At 38.4% G+C, this 16,985-nt stretch overlaps 1 protein-coding gene across 2 annotated transcripts in view; it reads right to left on the bottom strand.

Annotated features, from left to right (window-relative positions):
- hdac4 (histone deacetylase 4) overlaps positions 1-15,657 on the bottom strand; it is a 125,835-nt gene extending 110,178 nt beyond the window's left edge. Inside the window, exons 1-2 of one of the 2 annotated variants that reach the window (XM_016662005.1) lie at positions 15,433-15,657; positions 5,890-5,992 (exon numbers count right to left, since the gene is read on the bottom strand). In XM_016662005.1, the coding sequence (XP_016517491.1) occupies positions 5,890-5,911 (22 nt within the window). In that variant the 5' untranslated portion in view covers positions 5,912-5,992; positions 15,433-15,657. The remainder of the gene's footprint in view (positions 1-5,889; positions 5,993-15,432) is intronic. The other variant, XM_016662007.1, reaches the window with a different exon arrangement.
- Between the last annotated feature and the right edge of the window lie 1,328 nt (positions 15,658-16,985).

The raw sequence follows: 16,985 nt of genomic DNA, 5'->3' as shown, positions 1-16,985 counted from the left end.
TTTGAAGCCATGAACTCGGATTAATCCTGCGAAAGTTCATTGTGGCCTCAGAGATTCATGTTGTACTGAGCCCTTCCTCGCAGAGATTGTGTAACTGCAGTGAACTTTTGATTTTATTTGGTTTATAGAAGCAGAAGGATTACACCCTCAGAGCCCCACCTGACCAGGGTCTCTCTCTCTCTCTCCTTCACTGTCCCGTGATCAACCCCAACGGCTGACTGCAACCTCCTAGCCAGATGGGGGAAATGCAGGAATGTGAAGTGATTTTCGTTTTTGCTTTACTTTACCAATGAGGTTTGGCAAAATGAGATTTTTGAAGCGAGACAAAAGACGCAAATACTTATATGTTTAACTGTAACCTCGTTCTATGACGAGCTGGGCATGGAGCAAACATGTAAAAGAAGGTGCTAAACACACAACACTGCGGGTCACCCTGAACACGCCGTCCTTTCCATCCAACATGGTGGCACCATAATGTTGTGAGGAAGCTTTTTTTTCAGTAGAGAGTTGATAGTAAGATGGATGGAGCTAAATAAGGGGCAATTCTGGAAGAAAACGATTTAAACCAAAGCATGTTTACGTGTTAAAATGTCCCAATAACCGTTCAAAACTAAATCCAATTAAAAATCTGTGGCAACACATGAGAACTGACCATCATTTCCAATCTGTTCTTCAAAGATGATAGGCAAATCTTTAGTCTCTAGATGTGGAAAGATGGAATATGGTAGCAGTATCCCCAAAATACTCTGTCATTTCAGTGAACGGTGGTTGTAAAGGTATTGACTCAGAGAGGCTTTTCCACATTTTTATTCATAAAGAACGTTGAAAACATTCAGCCTTTTTCTTTCACTTTCAGTAATTAAGAATTGATTACCACAATAAATCTCAATACAACACATGGAAGTTTGTGTTTTTATGTGACGAAACATAAAAAGTTTTAAGGGTTATGAATATTTTAGGAAGGCAGTGAAAGTACTCAAAGCCGTACATTTAAAGGCCATAAAGCCTTTCTTCATTTCCACATAGCACTGACTGTTGTGGAACAAAATAGTGTCAAGAAAGATAGATTGCCAGACTGATTTCAATAAAATGCAGGAACAAGAAGCCAAACAATTATAAAAATGCCAACTAGAGAATATTTTACAATTGTTTATGACAAAGAAGTTTTTTTGGGGGTTTTTTTAACTGCAAATGTTTCAGTTCTGAGTTTTTCTTCCCGAAGAAGCTTTCAGTGCCTCATAAATTCCTCCAAAGACTCCGCTCCACAGTTTCATCTGACAATGCAATTACTTGAGTGGAATCTTCTGGAAAACTGTGGAAAGGAAAACAATGATGAAGCAGTAATCTAATTTAACCACAGCAGCTTCCATTGTTCTCTCAGAAAGGCCTCTTTTTGGTCTGAATCAACTCCTTCCAATCCATCTCTCCACTGAGGAATAATTGCTGTGCCAAGAATGAATCAGAATGATAATATTTATGCCATAGTCCAACACAGATGGGAGAAAATGATTTGTACAGCTCGAGCTATTTGGTGGGGGGGGGAACCTCATAAAAAAAAGCAGCGACTGGGTAGAGAAGAGAGAATCCAGCAGTGTTACATCTGACTTTAAATTCTTAATTTCTTCTTAATGTTCTCCTCTCAACTTCATTTTGCCTTTCACCTCCGTCGTCTTCAATCATTCTTACCTCCAGCTTTTAAGACATTCAGACTAAAACCTCTCATTTAACATCCTGCGTTTTCCTCGTTTGCCTGGCCTTCCTGAATGAGGAGCCTTCACTGTGGGCCAGCAGGTGTTAAACTTCCTTTTGAAGATTATGCTACACTTTCCAGACATTAACTCCTTTAATCTACCACCACAGGCTTTTGATAGCTCCCGCCGTGAATTATTATAGCTACTGATTGAAACTGGGAGCTGAGAGTGACAGAGGAGAGTGTGGGAAGGTCAAGTGAAAAAAAAAAAAAAATTAAAGCTTCAGCTTTTAAGCAGCAGACTTGGTGCTTAAAGGGGCAGTATTATGTATTTTTCAGGAACATAGTGCCATTTTATAGCACAATCAAATTACCTTGAGTTTTTAGAAAAATGCTGTTTATATCAAACATGACTTGACTAACACTCCGCCTTCAGCATCACAACGATTCTCATTAAGCCACTTACAACGATTCTTAAGTCAGTTTTCCATTTAACGCCATAATTTCTGAATTTATGTCAAGTATGCAGAAAGAATGTTTTCTGTCAGTCAAGCTCTGAATGAATTAAGCATTGGTAACTTAAATATTACATAAACAATTCATGCACATTAGGGTATGGTGCTAATTAGCAACATTAGGGACATAAGGAACAAAACTCAAAAAAGAATTCCTAATCTGAACTATGTAGATTATTTCAATGATGTGGCTATTGCTCAAACAGAACATTCAATTTGGACTATAACATATGGTTTGGAGCATGCTATGCTTTTTCAATATGACTGTATTTGAAGTACAACTAAGTAATCCCTTTACTCCGAAGCCCTAGGTGGATCTAGCTTCTCATAACAACACTTAGCATGCACAATTGCAAATTCTACAATTTTAATACATATATCACTCATTTTTACTGCATTGCCTAATGTCAGAAAAATGCATTCAACCAAAAACTACAACCAGATTTTTTCACATGTTGGCGTTTTTAATATACAAATAGAAGAAGACATTAGAGAAGCTCTGATTATGACATTTTCCTGAGTTTATTTCCCAAAATATTCACCCAAGTGCATTCCTTCCCGTGTCACATTCCTGCAACTTTTGGATGCACCAACTCCAACACATCTGAATTAAAAAGCTGAATCACCTCTTTGGCATGCCGGCAAGTTTTGCCAAAACCTATTCATTAATCACTCATTTGGTTCAGGTGGTTTGAAATAGGAATGCATCCAAAAGATGCTGAACAGTAGCACCCGAGAACTGGAGTTGCTCAACTTTTCTTTACAAAACACAACTAATGTATTACTTTGCATGGGAGGCACAAATATCAACTAGGACACCACTTTAGCTGTGTTCAAACATCATGTTTTGATGCCAATTCATTACATTCGCTCTAAATGTAGTTAAAAGAATGGACAATCATGCTCTATGGTTCCAGGTGACACATGATCACATCGTAGATTCTGGTTCATGAAGGACACCTTGTGGAGGTTTTCATCATGTGAAGAAAGGATGTTAAAAAGTCAGCTATGAAAATCAGTGAGAGGACTTACTGTGATTCATTTCTTAGTAGTGTTGACAATTCTATGTAGCCTGCCACCAAAATATGACATATTACGCCCATAAAAAAGTTGTAATAATGTATATGGAGCTACAGTGTACAACAACTTGCTCAAGTCCTTAAAATGCAAAGACACAAAAGAAACCCGTAAAAGCCAACAGTACTTTATTTGGGCGAGACAAGTTCTGAACTGAGGCCTCCAGCGGGCTCTAATGCAGAAAGTCGCTCTGCATGAGCTCTTCACTGACAAAGTTTCCCCACTCAGGCAGGACAGGACAGCGATTATTGCTGCTGGAGAAAGGAGATGAGCCAATGATGGCAGAGGACAGAAGGGCAGGGGTCTTATGGGGAAGAGAGTCCTTCTGTTTTGTTTTACTGCTGCCTCCAGGGGTATAAACCCTTCTCCAAAATACCAAGAAGCATGACAACATGGTAGCAACTGCCACCCAAGTTTGGATCAGACAAAAGGGCTCTTCAGTGCTATGACATGGTGGTTTTGGAAAAGGAAATTATGATCTGTCAAATGTGGAAAAACGGCTTAGTAATACTGCTCAGACTAAAAGGCGACAAGGAGAAAATGAACCACAAACTGGAAGGAAAACTGAGAAGTGAGCTTCTTTCCCAGTTTTCAAGCTACCAAAATAGAACAGAGGGTTTAGAGGTTTATGCTCAACATAAAGGTTAAGTGAAAAAAAACTTAAACTTTTTTTTCACTTCTTGAAAGGCAGAGGCCTCTTAAAGTAGTGGCAGATATTCTCTTTTTGTGTAAACTGCCCTCTTATTTCTATGAAACATAACATCAAAAGTTAAAATCTACACTAAAGTTGCATCAGTTGTGAGAATTGTGCAAAGGGAAAGCATGGAAGTGATCAGTACAGGGAGGGAAATGAAAAGAGGAAAATATGGCCACATCGTCGTTCCGCTTATGCAACATGATGTATTCAAGAAATAAATAAGAGGAACATAATGACAGGAATTGAAGATATCTTTGCCCTCTGCCAGCGTCCTCTGACGCAAATGCTTTAAACTCTGACAGCATACCTCCCAGCACAGTTCAAGCGAGAAAAAAAAACAAAAAAAAAACGGTGCAAGCAACCTACACTGTGCTATGCAAGGATCGTTATTGGACCAACAAGTAACAAACAGCTGAGGCATCTGGAGAACATGAGCAAAACAACCAAAGCACGACAGAGAGGAAGAATCTGTTCAACATTGTCTTTATTTAGATAAGAATTTGTGGAAAATCCAGCTCTTAATGGTTGCAAGTAAGTAAGTTAGGTCAAATATTTAAAAGCAGACTTGGAGAAAAACCTTGAAATGTCATCTTGAGATGCTCCACGTCATACATTCAGTCAAATAAAAGCAACTGGATTTGAATCTGCTCAGCCACGTCCACAAACACTCAAACTGAAAATGAAAAGACAAAATAAAAATATTCACTCCTTCTCTGTCTCTTTTCCAGTCAGAGAAGTTACTCTGAGACAGCCAGAAGGTTCACAACTGTGAACTCTACTTGAATGCTGTGGCACTTCATGCTGCTTAAAATCTAATTTATGACATACCTTGAACTGTTTGGAGACAAAAATAAAGCGTAAATAAAGTTTTAATACAAATTGACTGGCTCAGTGAGGAGATGAGATAAGCAGTTTATCATATCTGGAAAAAATGTGTGGTTCAAATATATATATTTTTTTTAAAGGTTTTGTTGGCTGTAGTGGCCTTTGTATGAATGTAGTTCAACAGGAAACAGGGTAAGGAGAGAGGGGGAAGACATGCGGCAAACGTCGCCAGGCCGGGAATCGAACCTGCAGCTGCCACCACCAGAACTAAGGCCTCCTTATGTGGGTCGCGCTTTGCCCCTGTGCCACCACAGCACCCGACTGGTTCAAGTATTTTTAACAAAGCAGTAAAAATAATTAGCAGGCTAATGTTAAACTGAGGGAAGCTACTCAGCTGTGAACGCTATTAGACTGTAAATCCCTTCTGGTTCACACATCTACCAGAATATTAGCTTCAAACTTTATCCCTCTCAACTTATCTATATAAATAAATACTGCAGCGTGTCGCTGACCAGACACAAAATCTATAAAGATGTTAACCAATTAGGTTACCCAGCTAAATTAGCATTGATGACGACTCCATCTAATGAGGTAATTTCTCAGCTCTTGTGGATCACGCAACACACCATTCTGCACGTAGGCCACTGTGCAGAACGGTGTGCTTTGACCAGTTTCTGGTGCAGTAAATGGTAAATAGAAAACTACAGATGGAGTTTTGAAAACCACTACAAAATAACTGGCTGCCAGTGTAGTGAGTGCACTACAATCTTAAAAAGTTTATAGTGCACTCAGTCCAAATGTAGCTCTGTTAACACAAAAACAGCAACATGCACAACACAGCAGTAACTCTCTCCTACTATAAACACTATATGATAATTATACTTCTGCTTCATTAAAACCAAAGCTCCAAAACGAAAGCATCAACACTGGCTCTGCGAATTATGATTGAATTGTTTGCATGACGTATAATCTGTCATGCAAAAATTCCACCCATTCGTAAAATGCACGCACTTCCAACGAGTCACAGACAATAACTTATAGGTAAAAAATAAATAAAAAATATATAAATGAACAGTAGATCTTACCTTGGCGACTGTGAGAGTTCATTGTTTCACAGGCTCGTTCGATGCACCTCTTCAGTGGATGTAGCGATCGTCATGTTCTACCCGTTCCAGAGACTTCTCAGGACTGTGAGCAGAGAAACAGGGCAGCGTTTTAGACGTTTTCACCTATATTTGTTTTGTGTGACAGAATTTTTTAATAAATAGTACAACCATAAGAAGTAAATTGCAAGCCTGTTTTATTTATTAAGCAAATCTGGTTTCATTTTAAAACATCTGGGTTTACTGAAAGTCAGAGTTTGTTATTCTAGCACTCAATTCTGCTCTGGCTGCACCACACCCAACAGAGAAAAGGTTTGCTCAAGAAAAGTCTCACATCCACATGAGCAAAATAATTATACATATCTGCACGTTTCTGTTGAAGCTGTTTTAATCGCCATCGAATTACGAAGTAGGATTTATCAAATTTTATGGATTCTGCATCCATCGCATAACCAATAAAGCCTCAGAGGTCAGCTTTGGAGGTCAATGCAGAACTAAAAGGCTCTTATGTGTAGTGGATCGCGTAATTAAATCTATAAACAGGCTTCCTGAAGCCTGAGACATCTAATGTTTCAAAATCCCAGTCCAAAAAGATGAACAAACGTTTTCATTGAAAACAGACACACAACCACATGATTCTGGCATTCGCTGCTTAATTCACTTACAATATATCAAAGAATCTAAGAGTTCAACAGAAACACGACTAACATCATTCCAATAGAATTTTATTATCGAATCAGTCCTGCATATTTCTCAGTATATCATCAGTCTGAGAAATAATCTGAGACTTTGAATGAACTTGCATTCTTTTTCTTTTTACATCATCTTACATTTCTTCATATTTTTCTTCCAAGGAGCCAGACTTTGTTTTATTTAAAGTGGTCTTAACAGTTCTCCAGAAAGCTCTTCACAGGTTTTCATTTTGATGCTCTTTTGCTTATATTTATTCTAGTTTTTGAGGATTTCAGAGGATTTCTTGGTTTTCTCTGCTACAGAAAGCACACCCTGACCACATTTTAATTTAACCATTTATAGAGCAATTAAAGTCATTACCACTGGTGTCCTCTCCTTTCTTTCCCTGTTCTGATACTTTAGAAAGTGCTGCAGGCTCAGAGCTTTCCGTTTGTCCTTTCCATGTTGCAGCAGATGGCAGCTCATGTTTGCTGATGCAGAGGGCAGGAAAAGTTAGTGTTTGGGGATTTTTTCTTTCTTTGCAGAATGTATTTCTCTGGAAGTTTGCATAGAGACAGCTGTATGCAAATATCACTGTTGGCCTGTGATGCAGCAGAGAAAAACAAGCTTTGTCAGAGAATTATTCATCACAACTATTTCAAAATTATGTTCAACAGGCCCAAAGTATCAGGGGGTTATGTTTACTGTGAGTTATGGTTAATTAATCATAATTGCTGTTTAACTGTATGAATTCAGACAGGGTGTTTGATTAAGCACCAACTGTCTCTACAAAACATTTATCAGGCTAACCACAAGACTATGAGCTGCATGAAAACAGATTTTAGCAGTTTGTGGCTGAGAATCTCCCATGTGCAGCTGAGCACTAAGTACTGAGTTTCTGTCTTGACGAAATTTTCTTTCAATCCAGTGATTTGTTCCCATTGAGGAATTTTTTCTCCAAGGCATGTCATTAAAAAGACAAGAAACAGGATTTAAAGGAGGTGAACCTGGCACTCCAGAGCTGTAAAGCACATATTCGCCCAAGCCATTGTTTTTTTTTTACATGGAGTAAAGTAGGGATGAGTTTCCCTTTATTTTGATTCATTTAAAACGGGGACAATACATGAACTGCAAGAGGAAAGATGAACTGTGCCAGATTGTAGCTCTGGTGATAATTTATAAATGTATTAATTGACAGTATTAAATTATAACTAGACTGAATAGTATTTATCATTAGATCTGAGTCTGGGTTGCACTGCAGTGACCTGGGTCAGTCTGAATTACATTTGGACTCAAATCAAGTCAATTTAATCGAAAGTTAATTTTGGAAGTTTGTCTAGTAATGAACCTTAAGCTGACATTTGTTGTAAATTGACATTATATAAATAAAGTCAACCGCAATGAAGTGATTGTAGCACCAACAAGGTGATTTTCAAAAAGCTATTAGGAAGAAGAAAGTTGTTGTCACACGAGTACCGTCTGTATGGAAATAAAAATGAATAAAGTTTGGTCTCTTCATGCGCAAGAAGAGACCAAAAAAAGACAGAAACAAACAGAAAAGTGAATTTTAGGCAACTGAAGTCAAAGCAAACATTGGTGAGATATTCTGACAGATGGAAATTGTTGATGAAGAGCAAAGGTCTTTGACATGACGACAGCTGCTTGTTTACTCTGTCGTGTAATTTAGCCTCCTCATATATGTGCTTTTGTCTAAGAGCAAATAAGAGGTCTAATTTCTTCAACGAAAACACTAAATTTTTAACTTAGGCTATAATTAACCTGTCAGAAATTTATTTCCAAATACAGCACCTCTCAAAAGTGAACACACGATTCCAGGTTTGAGACAAAAGAATATGATAAATTATTACAAAATGTTTTCCATCGTCAGTTTTCTTGTACAAACTGCGCCTTTAATGACAGGACAAATACAGGCATAAGAAATCCTACAACATTAGCTAGACTTATTTTCAGATTAAAGCACTTTCTTTACAAATCGACAGCAGCTTCATCAAAGAACTAGTTTAAGGCTGAATAACAATCCAACAAAGTTACTCCATTTTTTTTAATTTACCTATTCTCAAACTGATTTTGAAAAAGTTTTTAAATTGTTTATTTTGATCTCAAAATCTGGCATTCGAAAAGGATTGCCTTCACTTTTGAAATATTGATATTACACTTTTCACACTGTCCATTATTACCAAAGAAACAATCTCCCACTTGGGAATACAGACTTATTATATACAACCTGCAGGAATATGTCAGCGCTGACGTCAGACATTTAGTCCATTCAGTGGCTCTATTTGCTACACGATGCCCATGCATGCATGCGTAGGTTTTATTTATTTTATAGAGTTTGCCCTGTGATGTAAAATGACTGCTGGAGATGGCCACCAACGACCTTCCACGGATAGGTGGGTGTAGACACTGCATGAATGGATGCAGTTTAATCACATCCAAGTATAGTAGAAGTACTTTTTCCAGCACCACTGAGTCATTAAATACATCTTCGGCGTCTCTTCAAACTCTCCATTTTGACAGGCTGAGACTTTAAACTGGATGTGGTTTATCGTGTTCCTCTGAAGTAAAGTTTCATGATGCTTGACAGAAAAACAGCTCCGAGGACCTCTTAATGGACTTTATTTCCCAGGCACTCCAAGCGCTGTCGGGAGTAATCTCCATGGCATAAAAATAACGTGCGGTCGGATAGCGAGAAGTAAACAACAATTAAGCACACCCCTTGCAAAGCTTGAGAAATGAATCATTGAAAACGCGTGTATGCCAAGAAGACTGCTTCAGCCTCTCAGACTTGATTGAGTATGAATTATTCAGATGGTGAGAGAAGACTGGTCGTGTGCCAAGGACTGAATTGTTCTTCATTTTTCTTTTATGCAAGTAAAAACGGAGAATAGTCTACCTAAAATGAAAGAAAAAAGATTCCTCAGAGTAACTATTGATGAGATGCCAAAACTCAAAGTGAAATATGTGATAAAAGAATAAAAATGGATAACAAAGAGTGATAATAACTTTGCTATTTTGGATTTCACAGGATCGATGATGAATTCTCAGGAATCAGTTGTTGATAAAAAGAAACTAACAGACGGATCCCATACCGAGTTCAAATCAAGAGCTCTTCTCTTGTTCATACTGATATCTAACAGCCTTCATCAGCAAACACAGCAATCTGCAATGACAGACAGTTTTAAGAGGTAAAAACACTCGATTTCACTACTTCTAATGACCAGAGATCAGTATTTGTAAGATCCGTTTATTGTGGGCAGGGAAAAAGAATTCAAGTCCAAGACACTGAGAAGAGTAAAAATCAGAAGTATGAATACAATGAGTACCAATAACAGCAAAAACATTTTAAATATGAGGAAGTGGAATTGTTTTTTTGAGCCTCTCTTGCTGCTTGGGAGCTTAAATGCTGACAGAGGGAGTTGCATAAAACTATGTGAAGCAAGGCATGAGCCGCTCTCAGGTTTCTCATCTACAGTGAAAATATAGTATTTACACAAAAACAAAAACTATAGCAACGACATAATCTTATTTAAAACAGAAAAGCAACAATCACTCCAACTTCCGCTTATCTTATAATGTTATACATTCACAGTTTGTTCTACACAAGTTTATCTTCAGCCAGAGATTTCTACAGATCCACTGTAGTACAGTAACTTACATTTAAGTGTTTTGGTGGCGACAGGCAGATTTTGGAACAAAATCCAAACGATATTGATGAGTTCATGTCAATCACACAGTGGTGAAGATCTGCTTCTTAAGAAAATCAAATCATTTGCTTACTTGGTTTAATCAGAATCTACTTTTACATTAAAAATACATCATCTCTAAAATCAGATGAGTAAAAACCAATCACCGTGTAGATTCATGTCTGTTCTGGTTACCGTAAAGTGCTAAAGCAGACGTGACAGCAGGCTCTGCACATCCAAGTGAGGAAACCTTCCCCAAAAACACCAACTGATTTTACAGCACCAGGGTGGGTTCAAAGTCAGGACAGGGCACAAAGGAGCCAAAATGGGTTTATTACTCAGGATATGAAGTCCAACAGGATGGAAGAAGCTGGACGTGGGAGAATGATTCGCAGCCACGGACTCACTGGATGCCTACAAGGATTGACACAATGACCCATCAGGCCCCAAATCAGATCAGTTGAGGCTGAGAGCGTCTGTATAGTTGCTCATTGAGAGGTCTGAGACCGTTTTACTGCTTGGATCTTCCTCTCGTCTAATTTTACTGCATCTCTGGCTGACGTCCAGCTTCCTTTTCTTCACTAACTTGGATGAAAGCCAAATCCAAAAACCAACAGAAATAAAGAGAATTTGCTCCTGCTGACCTTTATACATATATATACACACACGTGTCTATACCACCAGGAAGAGTTGCAGGTACTCGACAGACTCTCCTGCTTGTCTTCTAAAGTACTGTGTGTAATCGAGGGGCAGACAAACAGACAGAGAGAAAAACAAAAGTACTTTAATATCCTGCATGGTGAGCTGAATGGGAGACCCCGCCAAACTGTTTACAAATTCCTGCTGGGTGACAGAGTCTCGCCACCTTTTTTGTCCCAGACCACAACACTGGCACTAACGGACCCCATTAGAGTTCATTAGTGTGATAACATCAACAAACTGTCCACAAACAAGTAAACCTCCCCGGTGCCAGCTTGGGCCAGACCAAACACGGTGGAACTGAGCTAAATTATCTTGTTAATGGAATTAGAACACGCAAACTGAACTGAAGCAAAATTAGAAAAAAATAAAATTATTTTTTAAAACAACCAACGTTTAACTTAATTTTAATATGTTTGAGAGTTTTAAGCAGAAAAATGTGTGGGAATGTATTGAAGTTTGTACAAACATTAAAATACATCCAGGTTAAAATAGGATTATTTGATCAAGTTAAAAACAAATATCTTTTTAATCAGTTTTACTGTACTGCTCAGTGGGCATCATATGTCACAACAACAAATATGTTGTAGGTTATGCTTACATGAGTGTCCCGGATTAAAACCAAGTTATTCCACTAAGTCATTGTAAAGGTTCTGAATCTTCAGCTAATTTTGTCCAATAAAATACACAGCGTCCACCGGGAAGATTTCGATTTAGCAATTAAACAAATTCATGCACTGAAAAATGCATTTCATTCATATTTTACAAATAAGAAATTATCTAAAAAGAAGGAAGAGCCAATGATAAAAAGGGCCAAGAGATTTTACAGTGATAGATCCACTATTAACAGAAATGTATTTGTCTAAAATTATGCAGTACATATAATTTCAATAGTTCATGCTGAAGTAAATTTAAGCAAATATAAAATAATCTGCATCTCTGAAGTAATATTGACACTTTTGCAATATTTCGGTAATAACTGTGATACTGTCAAAGTTAAGAAAATTGAAATGTGGGCTGGGCAGAGGAATCTCCCCAAGATTGTAGCTCATGGTTTCTTTGACATTACTTATTCTTTGTTCTCTTTTTTTTTTTTTTTACTTTTTCAGCTTACATCTAAACTTTAACAGTGATTAGAATTAAGAAAGAGAAAGAAAGATGTGGACAAGCTGACGTGCAGTTTGGGTGTGCAAAGCAGAAAGTGGTTGAACGAGGCCTTAAGGTCCGTGGTTTTTTGTGATCTCTGTATAATTCACACAACGAAGTGAGTTTTTAAAAACCTCCAATGACCAGAAACTCTGTTTACACATCTATGATGAGATTAAAACACAGGAGAAGATCCTGTTTGAACAAAATACCAAATTAGTATGGAACAGATCTCAGAGTGTGTGCGGTGGGTTATGCATTCACCTCAGTTCTGTAAATCAACTCAATAATCACCTAGAGAAATCTTAATAGTTGCACCACAGCTGCAAGACATACTTCACATTCCAGAAATAGCATGATCACCAGACAAAAATAAGGAAGTGATTTACATACTCGTCAAAGACGTCCAGGAATGCAAATCGCAAACCGCAGTCACGTTAGCACAAACAATTTGTTCCAATATTTTAGTTAAGCATTTTTAAAACATCAAAGCTAAGACAGCCAGACATCAGCAAGGTTGATTCCTAAAGAGCTGTTAGCTGAAAACTTGGCATACATTAGATGGATGACACAGCTAATGGATTTTCTGTCCTCTTTCTTAAAGACGTGACTTTTAGATACTGAGCAACCAGTGGAGAAAGTTGGTCTCCTTTCTTAGTTCCAAGCCGTCACAAAAAACTTTCCAAGCAAAACATTAAGGTCTCAACTAACCGTAGACTTAGATATGAAACTGAAAAACTGTGGCTGCTCTCCTTCGGGTATTGAGTATCAGACAGTAAACATACGTGTGCGTGTGTGCGTGTAAATGCAGAAAGTTTGCCAACTGATGATTTATTTATCTGTGAAAACGTTCAGATATTTTACCACCTTGATTCTCTGCATGTAATCAGAATCATTGTGTTCTTCAATGAGCCATAATGTCTGGAGATGTTTCTCACTTTAACTCGGTCTAAAAACGGGTGAATTCATCACACCGGACCCAGTGCAACATTTCTTCTGACAGAGAAACTTGGTGCCAATATCAGTAACACAAGGTTTGCAGCTAAATCTACAGTTTGTAGCTCACTTTACTGCTTTATTGCTCCAATTTTCATCTCTGTTTGAGCATAAAAGCAGCATCTGATGCAATTCAAGTTTCATCTAATTCTTTGGTTTGTCCTTGAACATTATGATGTTATATGTATAAAGCACCAACTTTTCTCGCTTCATCTTTGGCCTTTAACTCTCCTTCCTTCGGATCAATCTCCTCGTCGCTGTCTGGTAAGTGATTTGTTGCTATGGTTCTGAAGACCAGTGGCATTTACATTTTTGTTACGTGGACCAAAGGGTGCGTTCACACTGCAGCCTGACGTGACCCAATTCCGATTTTTTTGCCGGGGCCGTTTACACCATCAGTAAATGCGACCTGTATGCATTCTGTAGTGTGAACGGGCAAACGACCTGAAAGTGACCCGCGTGCGCAGTAGAGGGCGCAATAGCGTTAGCGTTCTCAGTGTTCTGCCAACTGCCATAAAAAGAAGAAGTGCTCAGTGTTTGCGGAAGTAAACAACGGTGGAGCTTAGCTTACATATTTGAAGTTGTTGTCCAACCAGAGCAGCATATTAACAACTTAATCCTCATATATTCTGTCATGGTTGTTGTTTTTATTCCCACTTGCGCCTATCAGGACGCAGAATAGTGAGATTTGTTGAGAATCAGTGATGTTCAGTTCGGATGAATGCGACCTGAACGTTAGGTCGCATTTGAATCGGATACGCGTCGGATATGGATCACATTCGAAAAAGATGCTGTTCACAGTGCCATGAAAAGACCGGATAGAGGTCACATTACGTCAAAAAAATCGGAATTGGGTCACTTCAGACTGCAGTGTGAACGCACCCTAAATCACTAAGTTAAAAAGTGAGCACGATACAGTGGACCCCCCCTAATTGTGGCTGAGATTTGTGGATTTTTCTGCAGAACATAACTCCAAATTATTATTTTTTTAGAACATATCAAAACACAAATGTAAATGCCAAGATGTTTTCCCCTGTTAGAGAATTGTGATATTAAGTTTATGATTATTATATGATTTACATAATTTTAAACTTCTCATTATTTCATTTTTTAATGCATCTTAATATGTATTTTCTGTTTGGACTACTAACACAAGCTGTTCTAACCATTTTTTTTTTTTTTTTGCTCAGCAACCAGTGCAGAATATGAGTTAATCACTCTTTAAAAGCAGTTTTCTTTCTGGGCCAAGTTTAACGACTGAGAGCACAGAGGTTTGCTTTGGAGTAAAAGCTGCTTGGTTCAAATTGTAGTTCAAATTTTCCATTTCATATAGATTTTAACTTCTTGCCCTAAAAATAAGAAGAAAGTGTCCACCTGCCTCGACAGCCAGGCAAAAATTTATATGGTAACTGATTCATTTTTAACTCACCAAAACTAACAAAAAGAATGATTGAAAAGTGTCACTATGTAAAATCTTCTGAATCAAGTTACCTCTATTAAATAGCTATTTGATGTTCCTATTACTATTAATCATCAGAATAAAGAGAATAAAACAGGGAACCAACAGGTCAAACCTCACAAGAATACCAGAGAAGTTTGAACTGACCAGGAAAAGAATTTACTAGTTAGATAATATTCCAGACTGAGCTGAAGTTTTGTCGATGTTTGGTTCCAATTACCCTTCGTTTGAATCTATAAAACAAACATCTGCAGCCAGTAAATTAGGACTCAGACATATAGGTCTGCTGTGACTTTTTGTTCCTGTGGGGTCTGGAGTTTATAAGCAGGAATCTGTGAGCATTTTTCCGCTTGTAAAGGGTTAAAGAGGCGCGATAACAGAGCAGAGCCACAGCCCTGTGTTTACACGGCATGAAGGCACAAGTTTACACCCAGAGCTCCGCAACACAAACACAGCTTCCTACCTCACACACAGGCACGGTGGGCAAACATGAAGGAGAAGAAATGCGTGCTGTGAATCCCAAACAACCACTGTCAAACTTCTCTCACAAAACAGAAGAACCTACCGAATGGACAGGTCAGGGAAACTGTCCCGAAAATGCACACCTCTTAAAAAAAGCGCCGAGCTTCACTAATGCGTTCAATTTAAGCCGTACAGATAAGCTGTTTCATTTCGGCCGACCCTTTCTTTAGTTTTTAACAGCGCGGGGCTATTTCGCAACAAGTTTGCCTTCTTTCTGCTGACTTTGAAAGGGCGATGAAAACTTCGAGCCTAAGTCAAAGCGCGGACGAAGAGAGTCAGCCCAACAGCCGCCTGGCGGATTCACAGAGACCGGAAGGAGACCGGGACGGGGCACACCTGGAGGCGGACTGCGCGGCGCTTCCACCCCGCTGCTCTCCTGAAGCATCCGCGGAGATACTGGAGCCGTCGGTGCAAAAACATCAACTCATTCAGACAGCAGCTCCTCCATACTGAATCAATCACGTGTCTGACAGCCTCCAGTGCTTCCGTAGTGGGCGGGGTCCACAGATGGTTAGGGAGGAAAAATGTAACACAGGATCCATGAATGAAGGCCTGAGTCCACTCTGGATAGGCTTGGTTTTCTGTTTGTTTTAATGTCTTGCTGAACCAGTAAGAAAAAAAAACTTTAGAATGTAACTAATATAACCTACGATATATACTGCTCAAAAAAATAAAGGGAACATTTCACTTTAATTTTGTGTGGCTCCAAATCCAGGCCTCCATTGGTTAATAAATTTGATTTCCATTGATGATTTTTGTGTGATTTTGTTGTCAGTACATTCAACTTTGTACAGAACAAAGTATTCAATGAGAATATTTCATTCATTCAGATCTAGGATGTGTTATTTGAGTGTTCCCTTTATTTTTTGGAGCAGTGTAGTTTGTTTACATCTTAATTTGCGCAGATCTTAGCAGTACTACTGATTTGAAATTATGTTCAATACCTAAAAGACTTTAATTGCAATAAAAGAGCTTCACTATGTGGGTTAAATTATAACTAACTATTCCCTCATATAAACAAAAGAAATCATGTTCATCAAAAGTCAGATGGCTTTTACAGATCCAGACATGTTTTATTAAAGAGACTAAAAATGTGTCCTCTTTTATTGTAGCTGGATTTTATTAAGTCACACAAGTTTAAAGAGATAATACATTTAAAAATAGCTAAGCATGATGATCAAATGGGATTATTTCAAGCCAGGAGGTAGATGGGTTAACCACCTGCGACCAGACTAGTTACCATCAGGCCTGAAGAAGGAATTGATGTTGGCAGAAATGCAGCAGCAGTAAAACACAGATTACATAAACACCGGCACTCATCTGAACAGAAAATGGGGCAATTCAGCCTTGTGTAAACGCTCTCTGGATGAAAAAACACACACTGACAGTTTAATAAGTATCCACTCAGCTGAGCCTGTCCACATTCGCAGCAGAAGAAAGCCAACGATGGGACGGCTCGACCCAGCAACACGTTCTGCTGACAACATAATTAGTATTGTTCCAAATTTGTCTACAGCTCTGTAAAACAGGGCAGCTAAAGAGTGTAATCTTGTCTCTGATTTAACACTCCTGCAAACAAATTCCCCGACTGTATTTGCTGCAAGACTAAAACTGCTTGTTGGAACAGGCACACAGCGAGCTAAACAGCTTCTGAGCACACATATGAGACTATCTGGTAGATTACAAACTTGTGTGGTCAGGTCATCTCATTTGGGTTGATTGGTTTTAATGGGTAATGTTCTCACTTTTCAGTAGACACTAAAGAGGAACTGTTGCAGCTGAACATTGTCAAATCAAACCATTTTCTGAGTTTGTTTCTCACCCAGCTGGTTTATTTTTGGTGTTTTCCTTGTTCTAAATCTGTTGTTAGTAGATTCACA

Source organism: Poecilia formosa, unplaced genomic scaffold, assembly GCF_000485575.1.
Source record: "Poecilia formosa unplaced genomic scaffold, Poecilia_formosa-5.1.2 Scaffold353, whole genome shotgun sequence".
NCBI classification, from domain to species: Eukaryota; Metazoa; Chordata; class Actinopteri; order Cyprinodontiformes; family Poeciliidae; genus Poecilia; species Poecilia formosa.
The sequence above is the reverse complement of the archived record's forward strand: the minus strand, read 5'-3'. Positions and strand labels throughout refer to the sequence as shown.